The 15107-nt window shown below is 46.9% G+C and overlaps 2 protein-coding genes across 2 annotated transcripts; one reads left to right on the top strand and one right to left on the bottom strand.

The window, feature by feature from the left end:
• Window positions 1–5578: 5578 nt before the first annotated feature.
• Window positions 5579–14430, bottom strand: LOC119241391 (intelectin-1-like). Its single transcript, XM_037506657.2, has 9 exons — window positions 14400–14430; window positions 13843–13904; window positions 13424–13452; window positions 13188–13257; window positions 11449–11696; window positions 10980–11138; window positions 9315–9435; window positions 6910–7013; window positions 5579–5785 (listed from the first exon to the last, which is right to left on the bottom strand). Exons 2-9 carry the CDS (start codon window positions 13898–13900, stop codon window positions 5633–5635), a joined length of 942 nt encoding a protein of 313 aa, XP_037362554.1. The 5' UTR covers window positions 13901–13904; window positions 14400–14430; the 3' UTR covers window positions 5579–5632.
• Window positions 9632–9958, top strand: LOC119240267 (protein kish-A-like). The gene has a single exon (XM_037504629.1). The coding sequence runs from the start codon at window positions 9632–9634 to the stop codon at window positions 9956–9958; it is 327 nt and encodes a 108-aa protein (XP_037360526.1).
• Window positions 14431–15107: the final 677 nt, after the last annotated feature.

Raw genomic sequence — 15107 nt, 5'->3', positions numbered from 1 at the left:
AACCACCATCATGATTTTTTGAAAGTTTTAGTGGTGTCTGAAGAAAAGAGGAAAAGCAATTGATGACTGATAGTAAGTAAAAAAGAAGGAAAGGGAGAGTAGTTTTGTATTAAAATTAAAATGTCTGGTTGTGCCAGAATGTGGAAAAATAGAGAAAAAGCTAAAATTGAGGATATGTAGTAAGTTGTAGAAGGTTTGAGGGAAAGTCAATTTTATTTGCCTTGGTTTATACAACCTGCAAATAATGGGTTTGAAGAGAAACAATGATATGTGTTGGAAATTTGACAGTATTACATTATTTGATCAATTTGTTCATATGATGGAAAAAAGACTAATTAATACTGAAGCCTGCTTTCGTGTGGCCACACAGGCCATTTCAGTAAAAATTGCCCTCAGAAATCAGAAATTGCTTCAAGAGAAACTAATTCTCCTAACGCTGCAGCTCCTCCTAAAACTTTATGTTCCCAGCTTTAAAAAATTAAGTTATGTGCATGTCTCTGTAGACACCTTCTCCCATTTGATTATGGCTACAGCTGGAACGGGAGAAGCCTTTAAAGGTGTGTCTCAACATTTGATGTTTTGTTTTGCTTATGCAGAAAAGCCAAGGCTATTAAGACAGATAATGTCTTATAGCCAAGGCTATAAGACAGGAGCTTACACCTCCTCTGCCTTCAAAAAAAATTTTTTTAATTCATTTAACTTGTGGGAGAGGCTATGCTTGTGTTTTTCCACAGGATGCTGAATTCAACACCATGTCTCACAGGCTCCCTCCTCTCCCGCAATCACATAGGCCTTTACCTCCTCTAACTATTCCTCTTAAGCATAGTCCCACCCATTCTCCAGAAGCCACTGACACCTTGGTTCCTCCTTTTCACCAACTGAGGTTTGAGGAGTCGCCAACAAGTCCTGCTGCATCTTCAACTACTGCCACGCTGCGCAGCAACCTGCCAACTTGGGGACAATTAAAACAACTCTCCAATCAAGTACAGTGAATCGTGGAGGGGCAAGGTGTTGCGGTGACCCCTGAAAACATGTTTATGAGTATGCTTGCGATCATCTCATGTTCAGAATGTTTATGAACTAATTGTATTGGACCAAATGCCTTTGTAATTGTTTATCAACCTCCTTATGTGATACTGCCTGTAGATCTAGAAGAACATGGTATGATGATTTTGGTATTTATGCTCTTAGACAAAAAAATTTTAAGACTTGTTTAAATGTTCTCAAGGAAACACTTTTGCATATTGGTAATCAAACTCAGCATATCAAAACTCACTTGACCACTAAATGTCACTCTGATTATAAATGAATTTGTGTTACTCTCATCTTCTGTTTCTTAGAATAATGTCAAAAATCATTTGCTGGGTATTTAGAATAACACATATGTTTCCCTGGACCTTACTGCTTTGAAGGTAGATATTAAGGCAATTAGTTTATCTCATGTCTCCTCTTCTACTCCTGCCGAAGTTGCTGATTCCTTCCTGGCTTCTTTGCAGCACTACACCACTAAGGCCGCCTGGTTCCCATCATTTATTACTATTGATATCATATTGCTTGTCACCATGCATATGCTACTTCTCTTCCCATTGTTTATCAAATTACTTTTCCGTGCTATTAGACAACTACAAATTGAGTTAAGAATTATGCAAATGATGGCCAAAAATAAAAGGGGGAGGAAATCCTGCAGGGGGCCTTGCTGCCCCAGCCAGGTAAGACACTGGCAAGCAGCTCAGAAAAGGGCCTCACACCGTGGGGCCAAAGCTCAAAGAGCCTCACACTGTGGGGCTGAAGAAAAAAATCCTCACACCATGGGGCCAAAGCTCAAAGAGCCTCACACTGGGGGGCTGAAGATTCCTTGTGCCTCACACCATGGGGCTAAAGATTAAACATCCCTTTGTTTTTTGTTCCTGTTCATAATAAGAAAGAACTTCTCAGTAAATACATTGGGCAATAAATTATACATATAAGAATATTGTAAATACATGGCACGGAGAATTACCTACTTAAAAATTAAACACTGACTAATTTGGCCCACTTGACAATGGGAAATAATTATTGTGCAAGGGCATGCCTGATAAGCAACCCAGAGCTGGCCGCAATATTCCTTACATGGAAGTTCCATAAAGAAGCCTTGTAATGAATCATAAAGTTGATTATGCTAGGAGTTTCTAGGCAGAAAAAATTTCCAATAACTGATTACTGGGAAGCAACTGGTCTCTTGCTGCAGGCCATATAGATAGAGGAGTCTCCTGATATTGTATCCTTGGCAATAGGGATATACCAAGGACTATTAGTTGTCCTAGGTAGTTGTATAGGCTGAATTAATGAGCCTACGTTTTAATTATCTATTAACTTTTAAGGTTACTTCTTTTCTCAAAACACCTAGGCACCAAAATGTCTATGGGAAAGGAATGCACTGATTGTTTCGATTTTGCTTCTATGCATACAATGATGTAATCCCACCGCTTGCCTTAATGTATAAATAAAGACCCACTGAGACCCTCAGGAGGAGATACTTGCACCAATATAAGAGTGTCTGCGTCTGTCTCACTCCCCTTCCCCTCAGCCCTCAGGACTGGCCTAGGCCATCTCATCCTTCCAGGGACATCTGACCCTACATTTTGCCAGAGCTGGTCTTCAGCAGATAGAACTCAGGCCACAGCAGCTAGTGACAGCTTGATAGCACTGAGACTTTAACCCCTGCACCACCAGGAAAGCCCTGCATAATTATTTTAATATGCTGATATATTTGATTTTCTATTATTTTGTTGAGAATTTTTGTAGCAATGTTCACTAGGGATATTGGTAGCTTTCTTTTCTTGTGGTGCCTTTGTCTGACTGATATCAGAGCAGTGCTGCCCTCCTAGAATAAGTTAAGGAGTGTTTCTTCCTTTTCAATTTTTTGAAAAGTGTCCTCAGGTTAAGGATATGCAAATGTATCCATCCCTGTGCATGTTAGGAAATGTTTGAATAAAATGCTTTCCCTGTGCTCCTAATTCCTTTGGCTATTTTCAGAGTTACCAGGAAGGAGAATAGGTGTTTCTCTATCTATATTCCTAAGCCTAACATTTCATGCATAGAAGTTGTTAACACAGAATCAACCAGAACAAGACATTCTTTTGATGCTTCACCTCCTTCAGGAAACGCATTCACGGAAACACCAAGTCTTGAACTCTGGCATTAATGTTCTAGGTACTAGACATTAGTTGTGTGAGAGTTGTGTGACATCCTAGTTTATTGTGAGAGAATAAAAATAACGTATGAATAGAAACAAAGAACTCAAGATAGAGAGACCACCATGTACAAAAGGATGGGGAAAAAAATAGAGCACAGCACACCCTGCTGAAGAAATGTAAGGGGAATCATGTGACTAAAAAACCAGGGTGTAGGGTAGGTACAAAATGAAAAACTCTGTATAATGCTGCAAACTTTCGGGAGTTTGCAAACAATTCTGAAAGTCTAGAACAATGGAGAAAATACCAGGCGTTGCTGTAGGCATTAAATTATAAGTAGTTCAACGCTTACTCTTTGAGTACCCTTGGAATTATTACTGACATCGAGCCTAGGTTTCCTCACACCTAAAATGAAGCTAGCAAAGAGTGATTTCATGAAGATTTCATGAGATATTTAGGAATACATGGTTTTTGTTTAACTAGACAAGAAAGAAATATAGATCTTAAATGCCATTTTTACTCTTGTAGTGGTGAGGAAGACTATAAGAGGGCACAAAACAGACCAAGCAACTCCTCTGAAAATCCCAGGGCCAAGGTCTCAGGAGCAGGTCATGGCTCAGAGGGGACATACTTTTCACAAAGCCCCTCATGCCACTGGACATGCCTCAGCCAAACACCCTAACTGGTACAGACCAAATACTACCTGAGATCAGAAATCAGCTTTCAGCAAGACAAGGCCTCTGTCCTTAGACATCCCCTCTGATGCAGGAGACACCACCCCTAGCCTGCTTCTGCTTACTGATCCCACGAGGTGGGAGGAGGGACTGAAACCACAAGGAACTCTCCTGCACTGCGCCCACTGGTGGCCACAAAGAGGAGCAGCAGGAAGCGGTTGGGCAGGTTATCACCATCCCTGCCCCACCCACGTCATTATCAGTTCTACAAAGACTCAAAAGCCAAGGACCCCTTGCCTTAAACCCCACACTTCTTTTGGCTCTCCATCACAGACTTCCTCAGGCACTGGGGGCCAGGAGCTGAGCTTTCGCTGCAGAGGCTCCTGATGTGGGGTGAGAACACCTTTTATGCAGAAAGGCCAGTGGGAACCCAGCCCAAAGGAAGTAAAGCCTTGGAAGCCGAAGAGCAGATTCTCTATAAATACATTAAAGGCTTTAAAAGACAGATCTTAGAAGCCATCTACTAGCATTGTTCCCATATTGTGGATTTCATGGACCTATGCACTTTCCAAAGAGAAAATAGATGAGCAGAAGACCAATAAGGGGTGTTGTTAGCATTTTTGTGTATGTCTCTCTTTCTCGCAAAGTTAAGACACTTTTTGAAAAGTAAATATCTACCACTATCCTCATTTTACAGAAAAAGGAAATTTGAACAACAAAATAAGAAGGTGGTCATCTCAGGATATAAATTTTTACCTTAAATAAATTAGTTTCATACAAAAATACTACTTTATCCTAAATTTCCTCACTTTACCACAAATTATTGAAAATTTATTACTGACCAGTCCAGAAACTATTTGAGAAGAAGTATGTACAAAGCCCCTCGAATACTTCGGACAGCCTATCATTTCTTTTTTTTAAAAGATTTGTTTATTTATGCATACAAGAACTGGGGTACAGTCCAGAGATGTGTGGGGGTGAGAGGATTCACCAGAGACAGAGTGGGGAGCAGAACAGGCAGACTGACTGAAATACACTGCTGAGGGGAGCAGAGGGAGAGACAGGAGACGTCTCCTGCGCCATGTGGGTTGCTCCATGGCTGACCGGGGATCGAACTCGTGCTTCAGTGGCTGTGGACAGCTTCATAGATTGCATCTTAACACTTGCGCCACCAAGGAGGTTCCTCATTTCTGTCCCAATGTCATATTCAGTTCTCAAGCCCTTCCTTCATCTATCATAGAACTGATCTGTTCCTCCACATACCTGCATACCTAATATATAACTCATTATGGCGGGCAACCTTTTCTTGAACCCTGTCTATGTTGTCCTCCTGACATGGCACCACTGGTTAATAAATGCCTCCTTGTAGGAACTAATCCTGTGTCAGAGTTTGCCTTTCTGAGCAGTAGCACTATGACCTGATTAGATAGGTAAGAGAAATACTTCACATGGCACAGCAGACCTCTCCTGTCTCACCCGCTGCTCCCCTCAGCAGTGTAATTCAGTAGATCCACCTGTTCTACTCCCCACTCTGTCTCTGGTGAATCCTCTCACCCCCCACACCTCTGGCCTATACCCCAGTTCTTGTATGCATAAATAAAAAATCTTTTAAAAAATAAAATAAAAATGTGCTTTAAGGTCTCACCCAATTTTGAGAAGAATTCAAACAAATCCAGAGTCACATGCTGATGCAATTTATTCTCCTCTCCTCCTTGCTAACAATCAGTTTTCCCATCTCTGAGCATCTGGGGTGAGGAGCTGGGTCAGTCTCCCAGCACAGAGCCCTCACCGGTAGAACAGGAGCACGGCCGCCTCCGTTATGCTCCGGCTGCTGCTCCAGTGAACTTGGGTTCCATATCCACTCCAATCATAGGAGGAGAAGTCCCCACATTGTCTGGGACTGTCCTCTGGGAAGAAGCCTCCTCCACCGATGCAGTGCTGGGAAGCAGGGAGACACATGGTAAGAGATTTGCAGCCCACGCCTGTGAGCTCTTCTTGGGCGAATCCTGGAATCTTTGGTCCTGGTCATACTTGTCTTTACCACCCCCTCCCATAAAGTCTCCTCGCCCGGTACAGACAAGTCATTCTCTGTCCTGAGTTCCTTTTGATCTTTTCATTAGCATTCCCATTCCGGGCCCCCACTCACCTCCCTTCACAGCCTCCCTGGATGCCTCCACCTCAATACCTCCCAGCCTTCTCACCTCTGCAGACCCAAACAAAAGATTCATCTCTCTTGATGCCCCTAAGCTGTTCCTCATCACTTCTAAATGGATGGCACCAGTCCCTAAACAATTGAAGGTCCCCTTCACTTTCCAACCCCCATGTTCATCTGTTGTCAAGAATTGTTGACCCATCATCTTCCTGTCCCTGGTCCATGCAAGCTCTTTCAACCTGTTAAGAACACTGATCTCTGAACTTCCCAGTGACCTAAGGGTTAAATCTCAGCACTATCACCTCTACAGCCTGAGTTTGATCCCTGGCCAGGGAGCTAACCCATGTGGCACAGCAGACCTCTCCTGTCTCACCCACTGCTCCCCTCAGCAGTGTATATCAGTCAATCCTCCTGTTCAGCCCTCCCCACTCTGTCTCTGGTGAATTGTCTCACCACCCTGCACCTCTGGCCTATGCCCTTGTATGCAAAAATAAATAAATATTTAAAAAAAATATGTAGCTGTGACATCAGGTCAAGGACAGTCAGGTGAGTGGAAGATGCCCTTGTTCTGTGAGGCTGACTCCCTCTCCTCCTAGCCCATCCTCAGATGTCCCCCGGGGCAGTGTCCAGTCACCCAGCCATGCCACTTTCTCCTACAAGACTTGAAAAGCCAACACATAAAACTTCTGAAAGTTACATGAACATTAGAGAATATCTTCATGATCTCAACAGAAGGAAAGAGAAAGCCCTCATGAACAAAACTGATGTACGAATCATACAGGAAAATGTTGACAAACTGATTTTTGTTAACATGAATAAGAGCCCATCAAGAGAATAAAAAGACTAGTACACACACACACACACACACACACACACACACACAGACAATGCCACTGTCCACAAAACCTACATGTTCAGTGTTGCAGCCAGTAACTCTCATCCCAGGACACAGGGCATTGGCTGCTCTCTCTCTATTAATCACCCTGAACTGGACAAATCCAGCAACAAATTCCTCTGGAAAGGAAGAAGAGAGAAAGGGTCAGGAGGTCAAAGAAGGAGCTAGAACCACCTTTCTGTGCCCAGCAGGGATTCCCTGACAGGCAGTTCTGGCTGCAGCCAGCACTGCAGCATAGGGGTGGGCCAGCACCTCTGGGCCTGTGGCTGGTGGCCCTGGCCTTCACCTGGGCTTGGGGGGCATCTCTCTCCTACTGGGGCAAGAAGTCAAGGCTGAGCTCACAGAGAACACTTGTCTGCCCAAGGCTTACACGGGAAAGTAGACTCAGAAAGATCACCAAGAAGACACAGAGGGGCCTCCCTGGTGGCACAAGGGGTTAAGTCTCAGCACTATCAAGCTATCCTCAGCCACTGCAGCTTGGGAGTGGCTCCCCTGCCAGGGAGCCAACCCACAAGGTGCAGCAGACCTCTTCTGTCTTGCCCACTGCTCCCTTCAGCAGTGTATTTCAGTCATTTTGCTGGTTCTGCTCCCCATTCTGTCTCTGGTGAATCCTCTCACCCCCCACACCGGTAGCCTACACCCCAGCTCTTGTATGCATAAGTAAATAAAATAAATCTTTAAAAATAATAAAAGAAGACCCACAAAGGTCCAGCAGGGGGTGCAGCTATCCACCCCCTGTCTATCATTTCTCACCTGTCTATCATTACCTGTTTTCCACAAAATATCAAGGGTTAATAGCGATAGATGATTTATTTATTTATGCATACAAGAACTGGGGTACAGGCCAGAGGTGCCGGGGTGGGGGGCGGGGCTTGAGAGGACTCACCAGAGACAGTGGGAACAGAACAGGCGGATTTACTGAAATACACTGCTGAGCAGAACAACGGGTGAGACAGGAGAGGTCGGTTGCGCCATCTGCGTCACCTCCCTGGATGGGGCTCGAACTTGTTCTGCAGTGGCTCAAGATAACTTCATAGTGCTGAGACTTAACCCCTTGCACCACCAGGGAGGCCCCCAGATTTTATTTTCTTAAAAAAGACCACTTCTGTGACTTTCTTTTTTTTTTTTTTTTTTTTTTTTATAGAGGCATGCTTTATTTATTTGTTTGCTGGTTTGTTTGTTTGTTTTGTTTATACATGCACTGGGTACAGTCAGAAGCGCGGGAGGGCGAGAGAATTCACCAGAGCCAGAGCGGGGAGCAGAGCAGGCAGAAGGACCGAAGTACACTGCTGAGGGGAGCAGCGGGCGGCAGGAGAGGTCTGCGCGCCATGTGGGACCCTCCTCCGGTGGCCGGGGAGCAGCCGGGGATCGAACCGGCGCTGCAGAGGCCGCGTGCAGCTTCGCAACCCAGCGCTCAACCGCTGTGCCACCGGGGAGGCCCTTCTGTGACTTTCTTTTGCTAAAATTTCATTCATAAGAAATGAAATTTTCTCATTGTCTTGCTAGTTGTTCTTTCCTGTGAACATTAGCTTACGTGAGCTAAATAACTATATGAAACCAAACAAAACGGTGATGAAGCAGCCTGGCTTTCTATATTATAAAATGGACATAATCAGGGCCTCCCCTGGTGGCGCAGCAGTTGAGCGCTGGGCTGCAAAGCTGCCCTCAGCCTCTGCAGCGCCAGTTCAATCCCCGGCCCCCGGCGAGGGTCCCACATGGCGCTCAGACCTCTCCTGCCGTGCCTGCTGCTCCTCTTAGCATTGTATCTCATCGTTCTGTCTGTTCTGTTCCCCTCTCTGGCTCTGGTGAACTCTTTCACCCTCCCGCACTTGTGACTGTACCCAATGGTTGTATGAATAAATAAATAAATCTTTAATAAATAAATAAATAAATAAAAAGGACATAATCATATTTCTAACTGCATTTATTTTTTTTTTAAAATAGAGGCATGTTTTATTTATTTATTTGTTTGTTTGTTTTTTCATACAAGCACCGGGTACAGTCAGAAGCACGGGAGGGTGAGAGAATTCACCAGAGCCAGAGCAGGGAGCAGAGCAGGCAGAAGGACCGAAGTACACTGCTGAGGGGAGCAGCAGGCGGCAGGAGAGGTCTGCGCGCCATGTGGGACCCTCCCCAGGTGGCCGGGGAGCAGCCGGGGATCGAACCGGCGCGGCAGAGGCCGCGGGCAGCTTCGCAACCCAGCACTCAACCGCTGTGCCACCGGGGAAGCCCCCTCTAACTGCATTTAGCCATGGTGATTAAGTGACACAAACATTCAAGTTCCTAGAAAAGAATTCAGCACATTTACAATGTTTGAATATGAACACATATATGTTCACAGTAATGATTGTTGTTCTTTACCACCTCCCCCAAGAATGTGTGGAAGTGTTGGGGAACAAGCTTAAGGATCAAACACTCACCCTGACCAAGTGGGGAGTAATAAGATGCAGCTTTCTTGGCGTCACCATAGTCATAGACCACGGGGATAGCAGGGCCGTTGTCCGTCCAGCACTTGCCTATTCCATACTTCACTGGGTATCTCTGCAAGGACACACAGAAGCTGTGTGAGGATGGTGGTGACTTTGCCACAGAGGGGTGTAAGGGTTGGGGGGCAGGGATCCCCCAGAGTCATATTCAGAAATCATCATAATATCAGTGATTGCGAGGGGGTGGTTTGAACGCTCCTTCCACCCCAGGCCTGGAAGGGTGATGTAGCTGGGGCTTGGCCGGCCTCTCTATGTCTGCCATTTTCAATTTTCAGAGTCTTCTGACTGTAATCTTGCTGCTTATATGTACCTGTGCTTACATCCGATCTTTGGCACCCAGCATCCTAGACAGAAATAAAACTGGATTGTTGGGTATAATTTGGAAGTGTGCCAGAATTGGTGAATGGAAGAGCCCTTATGTAGCAGTGTGCTGTATAGTGACGGCCTTCAGCATCCTCTTCATACAGCAGCCTGGCAAAATGCCAGACTTTAATAGCGATCAGATTTCAATATACAAAGGGATTTATCAACAGAAAATAATGGAAAGAATGGTTTACCCTTTTATCTCAGAACACTGAATGAGATAAATTTCCAGCTATTTTTTGTTATTGGACCAATGATCTATATAAATAATTAGGATGTAACCATTTAATACGGAAGAGTTTAATATGTCTGTAACACCCTCAGTACTGTCACTACAATACTGCATTCTGCAAATATCGTTCTGTTGTGTCAGATACCAGCTTTTGGTAAGGTATCTCAGAGCACATAGTAGAAACAAAATTGGTAAATAGCTCAAGTTTCATTCACTGTGATTTGGAAATGATAAATCTTTATAGAATGAGACTTTTTGGACTAGGTTTTTTTAATTGGAAAAAAGTTTCAATTTGTGTTTGTAAGGATCGCATTCATATTTAATGTAATGCTTGCTTTTTTTCTGGCCACACTATTTTGAGCATTAACCACAGCACCTCTACGCTTAGCAAACTTCCTACTTTACTGCAGGTGTTTAAACTGTTTACAGTAAAACAATGCAGTTCTTAAGGAGGAAGATAAATGAGATGTACTTTAAGAGTAGTATTAGGAAAACGTTTATATTTAACAAAAGACTTTAGAATTACCAATTCACATGGTAGCCTATGAAACATCTCTGGTCAAGTATGAACAAATGTTTTAAGTAAAAATTTGACCAGCTAACTGTTCTCTGAAAAAGATTATATTACATTCTTAGAATGAAACAGCAAAATAAAACAATTATAGTATAATTCTATATGTGTTTGTCATTCTTTTTAATGATAGGTTTTAAAAATGAAACACTTACCTTCATTGGCCCCCCCAAAAAAAATAATAATATCGGTAATTCCTGTCTCCCCTGGAGGCGTCTCTCCTACCGAGTCCTTCTCCATTTCCCCCCCAACTTTCTCTCCCTTCTGGCTCAGCTTCTCTGAGGGAGGCGGCGCACCAGGTCACCATGAAGCAGAGAGAAGAGCAGCAGCCCAGAGCAGCCCTGCAGGACAGGGACCAGAGCCCACTCCTCCCCGCCCCAGTACTGCCTCCCTGTTCCCTGAAGAAAATGCCCCCCAGACAGACCCTGCGTACCTGGTAGAGGCCAAACAGATTATTTCCCAGGTTCTGGAAGAAGCCGCTGTTGGTGCGGTACCTGAGCAGGGCCCTGCTCCTCCATCTCTTAAGTGGGGACTTGTTGGGCACGTGCCAGATGCCCAGGTCCTTGGCCCGGATGTCGTAGTAGCCGGGGTTCTGGGAGGGACAGACACGGGGCTCACCAGCCAGGATTCCCACAAGCAAACCCCCACATGCAGCCCGCAGTGGGCGGGAGACCTGAGCTTCAGGAGGCAGAGGAAGCAGTGCTCAGAGCTAAAACCCGCAGGTGAGGACCCCCATCGTCGGGTCCCTAGCAGCCTAGTTTGGAGGAGCCATCACACAAGACATGGAGGTAAGTCTTCTCTCCAGCCTGATCTCCAAAACCCATCCCCATCCCTCTCTTTGCCATGATAAGGGCCAAACATGCTCCTCTGCTCTCTCTCAGGGGGCAGTGGGTGGCACCAACCTTGTAGTCATCGCTGGTGGCCCCTGCTGCTGACCCAAAGGTGTTGTAATTGGCCCAGTTGCCATCGCCCTCTGGGTAGTCATTCCTGTTGCCCTGCTGGCTGGACCAGCGATCGCCCGCCGTGCACTTCCCGGCCAAGTGGTTCTCGTGCACACTGGCCACCAGGGTCCAGCCGCCCCCGTCAGTGGTCATGTCACAGAAGGTCTGGTAGACGACCCCATCCTCGGTGCGGAGGAAATACAGGCCATCTGCAGGGGGAGGCAGCCCAGAGGCCCTGTCTGAGAGCCATGACCATCCAACCCTACGACCAGAAAGGCGTGGGAGGCCTGGTAGACGCTGGGGCCCCTCACCTGGCCACGTGTCAGGAGGAGTCTCCAGGGTTCACCTGGGAGCAGAGGCGAGTGCCCTGGTTCCAGGCTGTTCTCTCAAGAGTTTGGAGAGCAAACAGCCTGAGAGGCAGAGATGCTGTGTGTCTCCCCTGGCTAGGGCTTCTCTGTGGCCAGGAGAGGCCACACATCTGTGGCCCACATCTGGAGTGGCATCAGAGCCCAGGGCAGGCTCACTCACTGCTGTCACTCAGGGCCAGCTCCCTCTGTCCACGCTGTTCCCTGTACTCAGCCTGGGGAGAGGCTTCTCAAAGCACCCTGGTCCCTGCATGTCCCCACATGGGCACAGAGGCTAGGCTGACCCATCACACTGCCTCAGCCTCGGGCTGCCGTGTGCTCCCGAGTCGTGGAAATAGGAGGTTGTGCGGCCACTGCCATGTCATTCTCACCCCTGCCCTCCCTTCCAGGAGCTGCTGACTCAGCTGTCAGGATGGTGTATGACCCTGCCCCAGCTCGGCTGAGGTCTGAGCTGAGCCCCAACCCCTCCCTCACCTCTGAGGAGGCAACTGCAGTGACCAGACTGCACAGCTGACACGGTGTGTCCCCAGCACAGAGCCTCCAGCATTTAGCCCTGTCTCTTGACCCTTTGTTCTAAGATGTCACTTAAGGGATCAATAAATTAAAACCTGTGTATGTAATAAACTGTCTGCATATTAAAAACTCTTTCTGTCTAGTCCACCGCCAGCCTGTGTGTCAAGCCCAGTGCATGAGCAGGTGCAACCTGGCCTTCTCACATCAGCCTGTTGGAATTTGTCCAGATATAAAGTTCTTGTTTCAGGTTCAGAGCCTCTCTGTGTTCATCCATGAGCCAGCGGCTCACTGCTTACATTTGGGACACCTTGTACAGCTCATAACGCTCGAAACCACCTTAAATATCACGGGAAAACCGAGTGTCCCAGGTGCAGAGGCGAAGTCTGCTGTGACTGGTGATAGATACATACACCCTAGATTTCCCCTGGTGTGTCCACATGTGGGAGCTGAATCTGAACTGTTGGTGCCAGTGCCCTTTCTCATGTCCATGCAGGTCTGTCTGGTTAAAAGTGGCTTCACTGGTGGCGCAAGTGGTTAAGATCAACACTATGAAGCTAGCTGCAGCCGCTGCAACAGGAGTTCGATCCCCGGCCAAGGAGCTACCCACATGGCACAGTAGACCTCACTAATCTCACCTGCTGCTCCCCTCAGCAGTATATTCAGTTAATCTGCCTGTTCTGCTCCCCATTCTGTCTCTGGTGAATCCCCTCACCCCCCTGCACCTCTAGCCTAGACCCCAGTTCTTATATGCATAAATAAATAAAATAAATCTTTTTTAAAAAGTGGCTTCAAGGAGCAAATCTGCACCAGTTTGTGACTCACCTCGCGCTACAGGGGAGCGCTGCCTGATTTCCTTGCAGCTTCTAGGGTAGGAAGAGTGCCGGGGAGAGGTCTTGTTCTCATGAAATGGGGCCGCTGCTAGAGCAACGAGAGTATTTTCATGAATATCTAGTGACTTGGCACCATCCTTCCTGCCGGCAGCGCCCAGTCCTATCTACTTCACCAGCTCAGCAGACTTGTGGTTCAGGGTCTGGATTCTCTCTGCTACAGGGTCTGACCCACTGGCCAGTACAGACTGATTCCTCCTCTCCACTAACTAATCACAATCACCATTTGTGGCTTCTGCAAGAAAGGGCACTAGATGCCCCCTGGTACAGACTGACCACAGCTCCCCCTGGTGTCCTGAGGCCTAGGACACAGAAGCAGCAGCAGCGGGCAGGGGAAACAGTCCCTCCTTCCCTCTCCTTAACCCCTCCCAGTCACTCAGAGTCCCAGAGTAGCCCCAGGGCTCCCTTGTTGCCTCAGCTCCAACCCAGGAGACCTGGGTCAGCACCAGGCCACAGCTCTAGCAGCTGCCAGTGTGGCTCGTACAGCTCCTGACTCCCCTCTGACCAAGACTTGGGCATCCTGCCCCTCTCTGCCCCAACCGCACTGCACACACAGGTGAGCTGAAGGTGCTGTTGCCCCAGGGACTCACCTGTGCTCCACCCTCTGGTGGCCACAGAGAGGAACAGCAGGAAGCATATTCTGGCCATTGTCCTCCAAGGGCAAATGAGAAGCACAAGGTCACAGGGATGAACTTCCTTTCTCTTTTCCCATCCTTACCCCCAACCTTTCTGACTCAGAAAACCTCAAGGGAAAGTGATGGGCCTCTGGGCATTCTGGAACCTCCTGGAACAACCCACCACTGTCCAACTTTACAAATACCTGCGGTCTGGGTTCCTTCTCTGACTCTCCCATCCCTAAGACCCCACCAGACTTGAGCTGGCATCTGTGCTCCCCCCAGATACACAGGGATCATGTGCAGACTCAGAAAGTCCTTCTCACCAGCCCAGAGACTCTCTCCTTCCTTTCCCACAGATGCCAGAAGCTGAGGGTTCCCTGCAGGTGCAGACTCAGAGTGGCCGCCTCTGCAGAGGGTACTGAAGATGTGAAGCGCTAAGACTTTATAGGGCTGTACCATCTGCTCCATGTTGCCTGCTCCCCAGATAACATGACATCAAAGGAACCCCAAAGAAACCCTCCTGAATATACCTTTTGTGTCAAATGGTGGTGAGGTGGATGAAAGCAGATCCAAATCACATGGGATCTGGGGAAGCCGCTCTGAATCAAGATTTACTTTGCATGTCACAAACACCCACTTCCAGGTATGACCAACTGGTTCCTTAGGTGGTTTCCCTCCAACCATTGTCAACATCATGGTCAGTACATGCAATATTCGAGAAACTTCTCTATAACAAAAGCGTTTAACAGGATTCAATTTCATAGAGCTGCCCTACACTATAAATATTTCTTAAACTTAAAGTGATAGCAGCATGAAAAAGAAGTAAAACATATTAATGAAGCATACAAATAAGTTTATTTTTTTAAAGATTTTTCTTTTCTTTTCTTTTTAAAGATTTTTTTTTTTAATTTATACAAGGACTGGGTACAGTCAGAAGCACGGGAGGGTGAGAGAATTCACCAGAGCCAGAGCGGGGAGCAGAGCAGGCAGAAGGACCGAAGTACACTGCTGAGGGGAGCAGCGGGCGGCAGGAGAGGTCTGCGCGCCATGTGGGACCCTCCTCCGGTGGCCGGGGAGCAGCCGGGGATCGAACCGGCGCTGCAGAGGCTGCTGGACAGCTTCGCAACCCAGCACTCAACAGCTGAGCCACCGGGGAGGCCCTGAAGCATACAAATAAGTTTAAATCAAATCTATTTATTGCTAAATGTGTTTTCAATCCTATTCGAGGATTACTGATT

This window comes from Talpa occidentalis, unplaced genomic scaffold (assembly GCF_014898055.3).
Source record: "Talpa occidentalis isolate TD23 unplaced genomic scaffold, MPIMG_talOcc4v2.1 talOcc4.12, whole genome shotgun sequence".
Lineage (NCBI taxonomy): Eukaryota > Metazoa > Chordata > Mammalia > Eulipotyphla > Talpidae > Talpa > Talpa occidentalis.
The sequence above is the reverse complement of the archived record's forward strand: the minus strand, read 5'-3'. Positions and strand labels throughout refer to the sequence as shown.

What these genes read in the sequence shown, in the direction of transcription:
- LOC119240267 (XM_037504629.1), top strand. Translation starts at nt 9,632, where the DNA reads ATGTCTGCCATTTTCAATTTTCAGAGTCTTCTGACTGTAATCTTGCTG.
- LOC119241391 (XM_037506657.2), bottom strand. Translation starts at nt 13,900, where the DNA reads ATGGCCAGAATATGCTTCCTGCTGTTCCTCTCTGTGGCCACCAGAGGG. An exon ending in CAGTCTGTACTGGCCAGTGG is followed by an intron (nt 13,258 to 13,423) that starts GTCAGACCCTGT and finishes CATGAGAACAAG; the next exon opens with ACCTCTCCCCGGCACTCTTC. An exon ending in TTACTCCCCACTTGGTCAGG is followed by an intron (nt 7,014 to 9,314) that starts GTGAGTGTTTGA and finishes CTTCCTTTCCAG; the next exon opens with AGGAATTTGTTGCTGGATTT.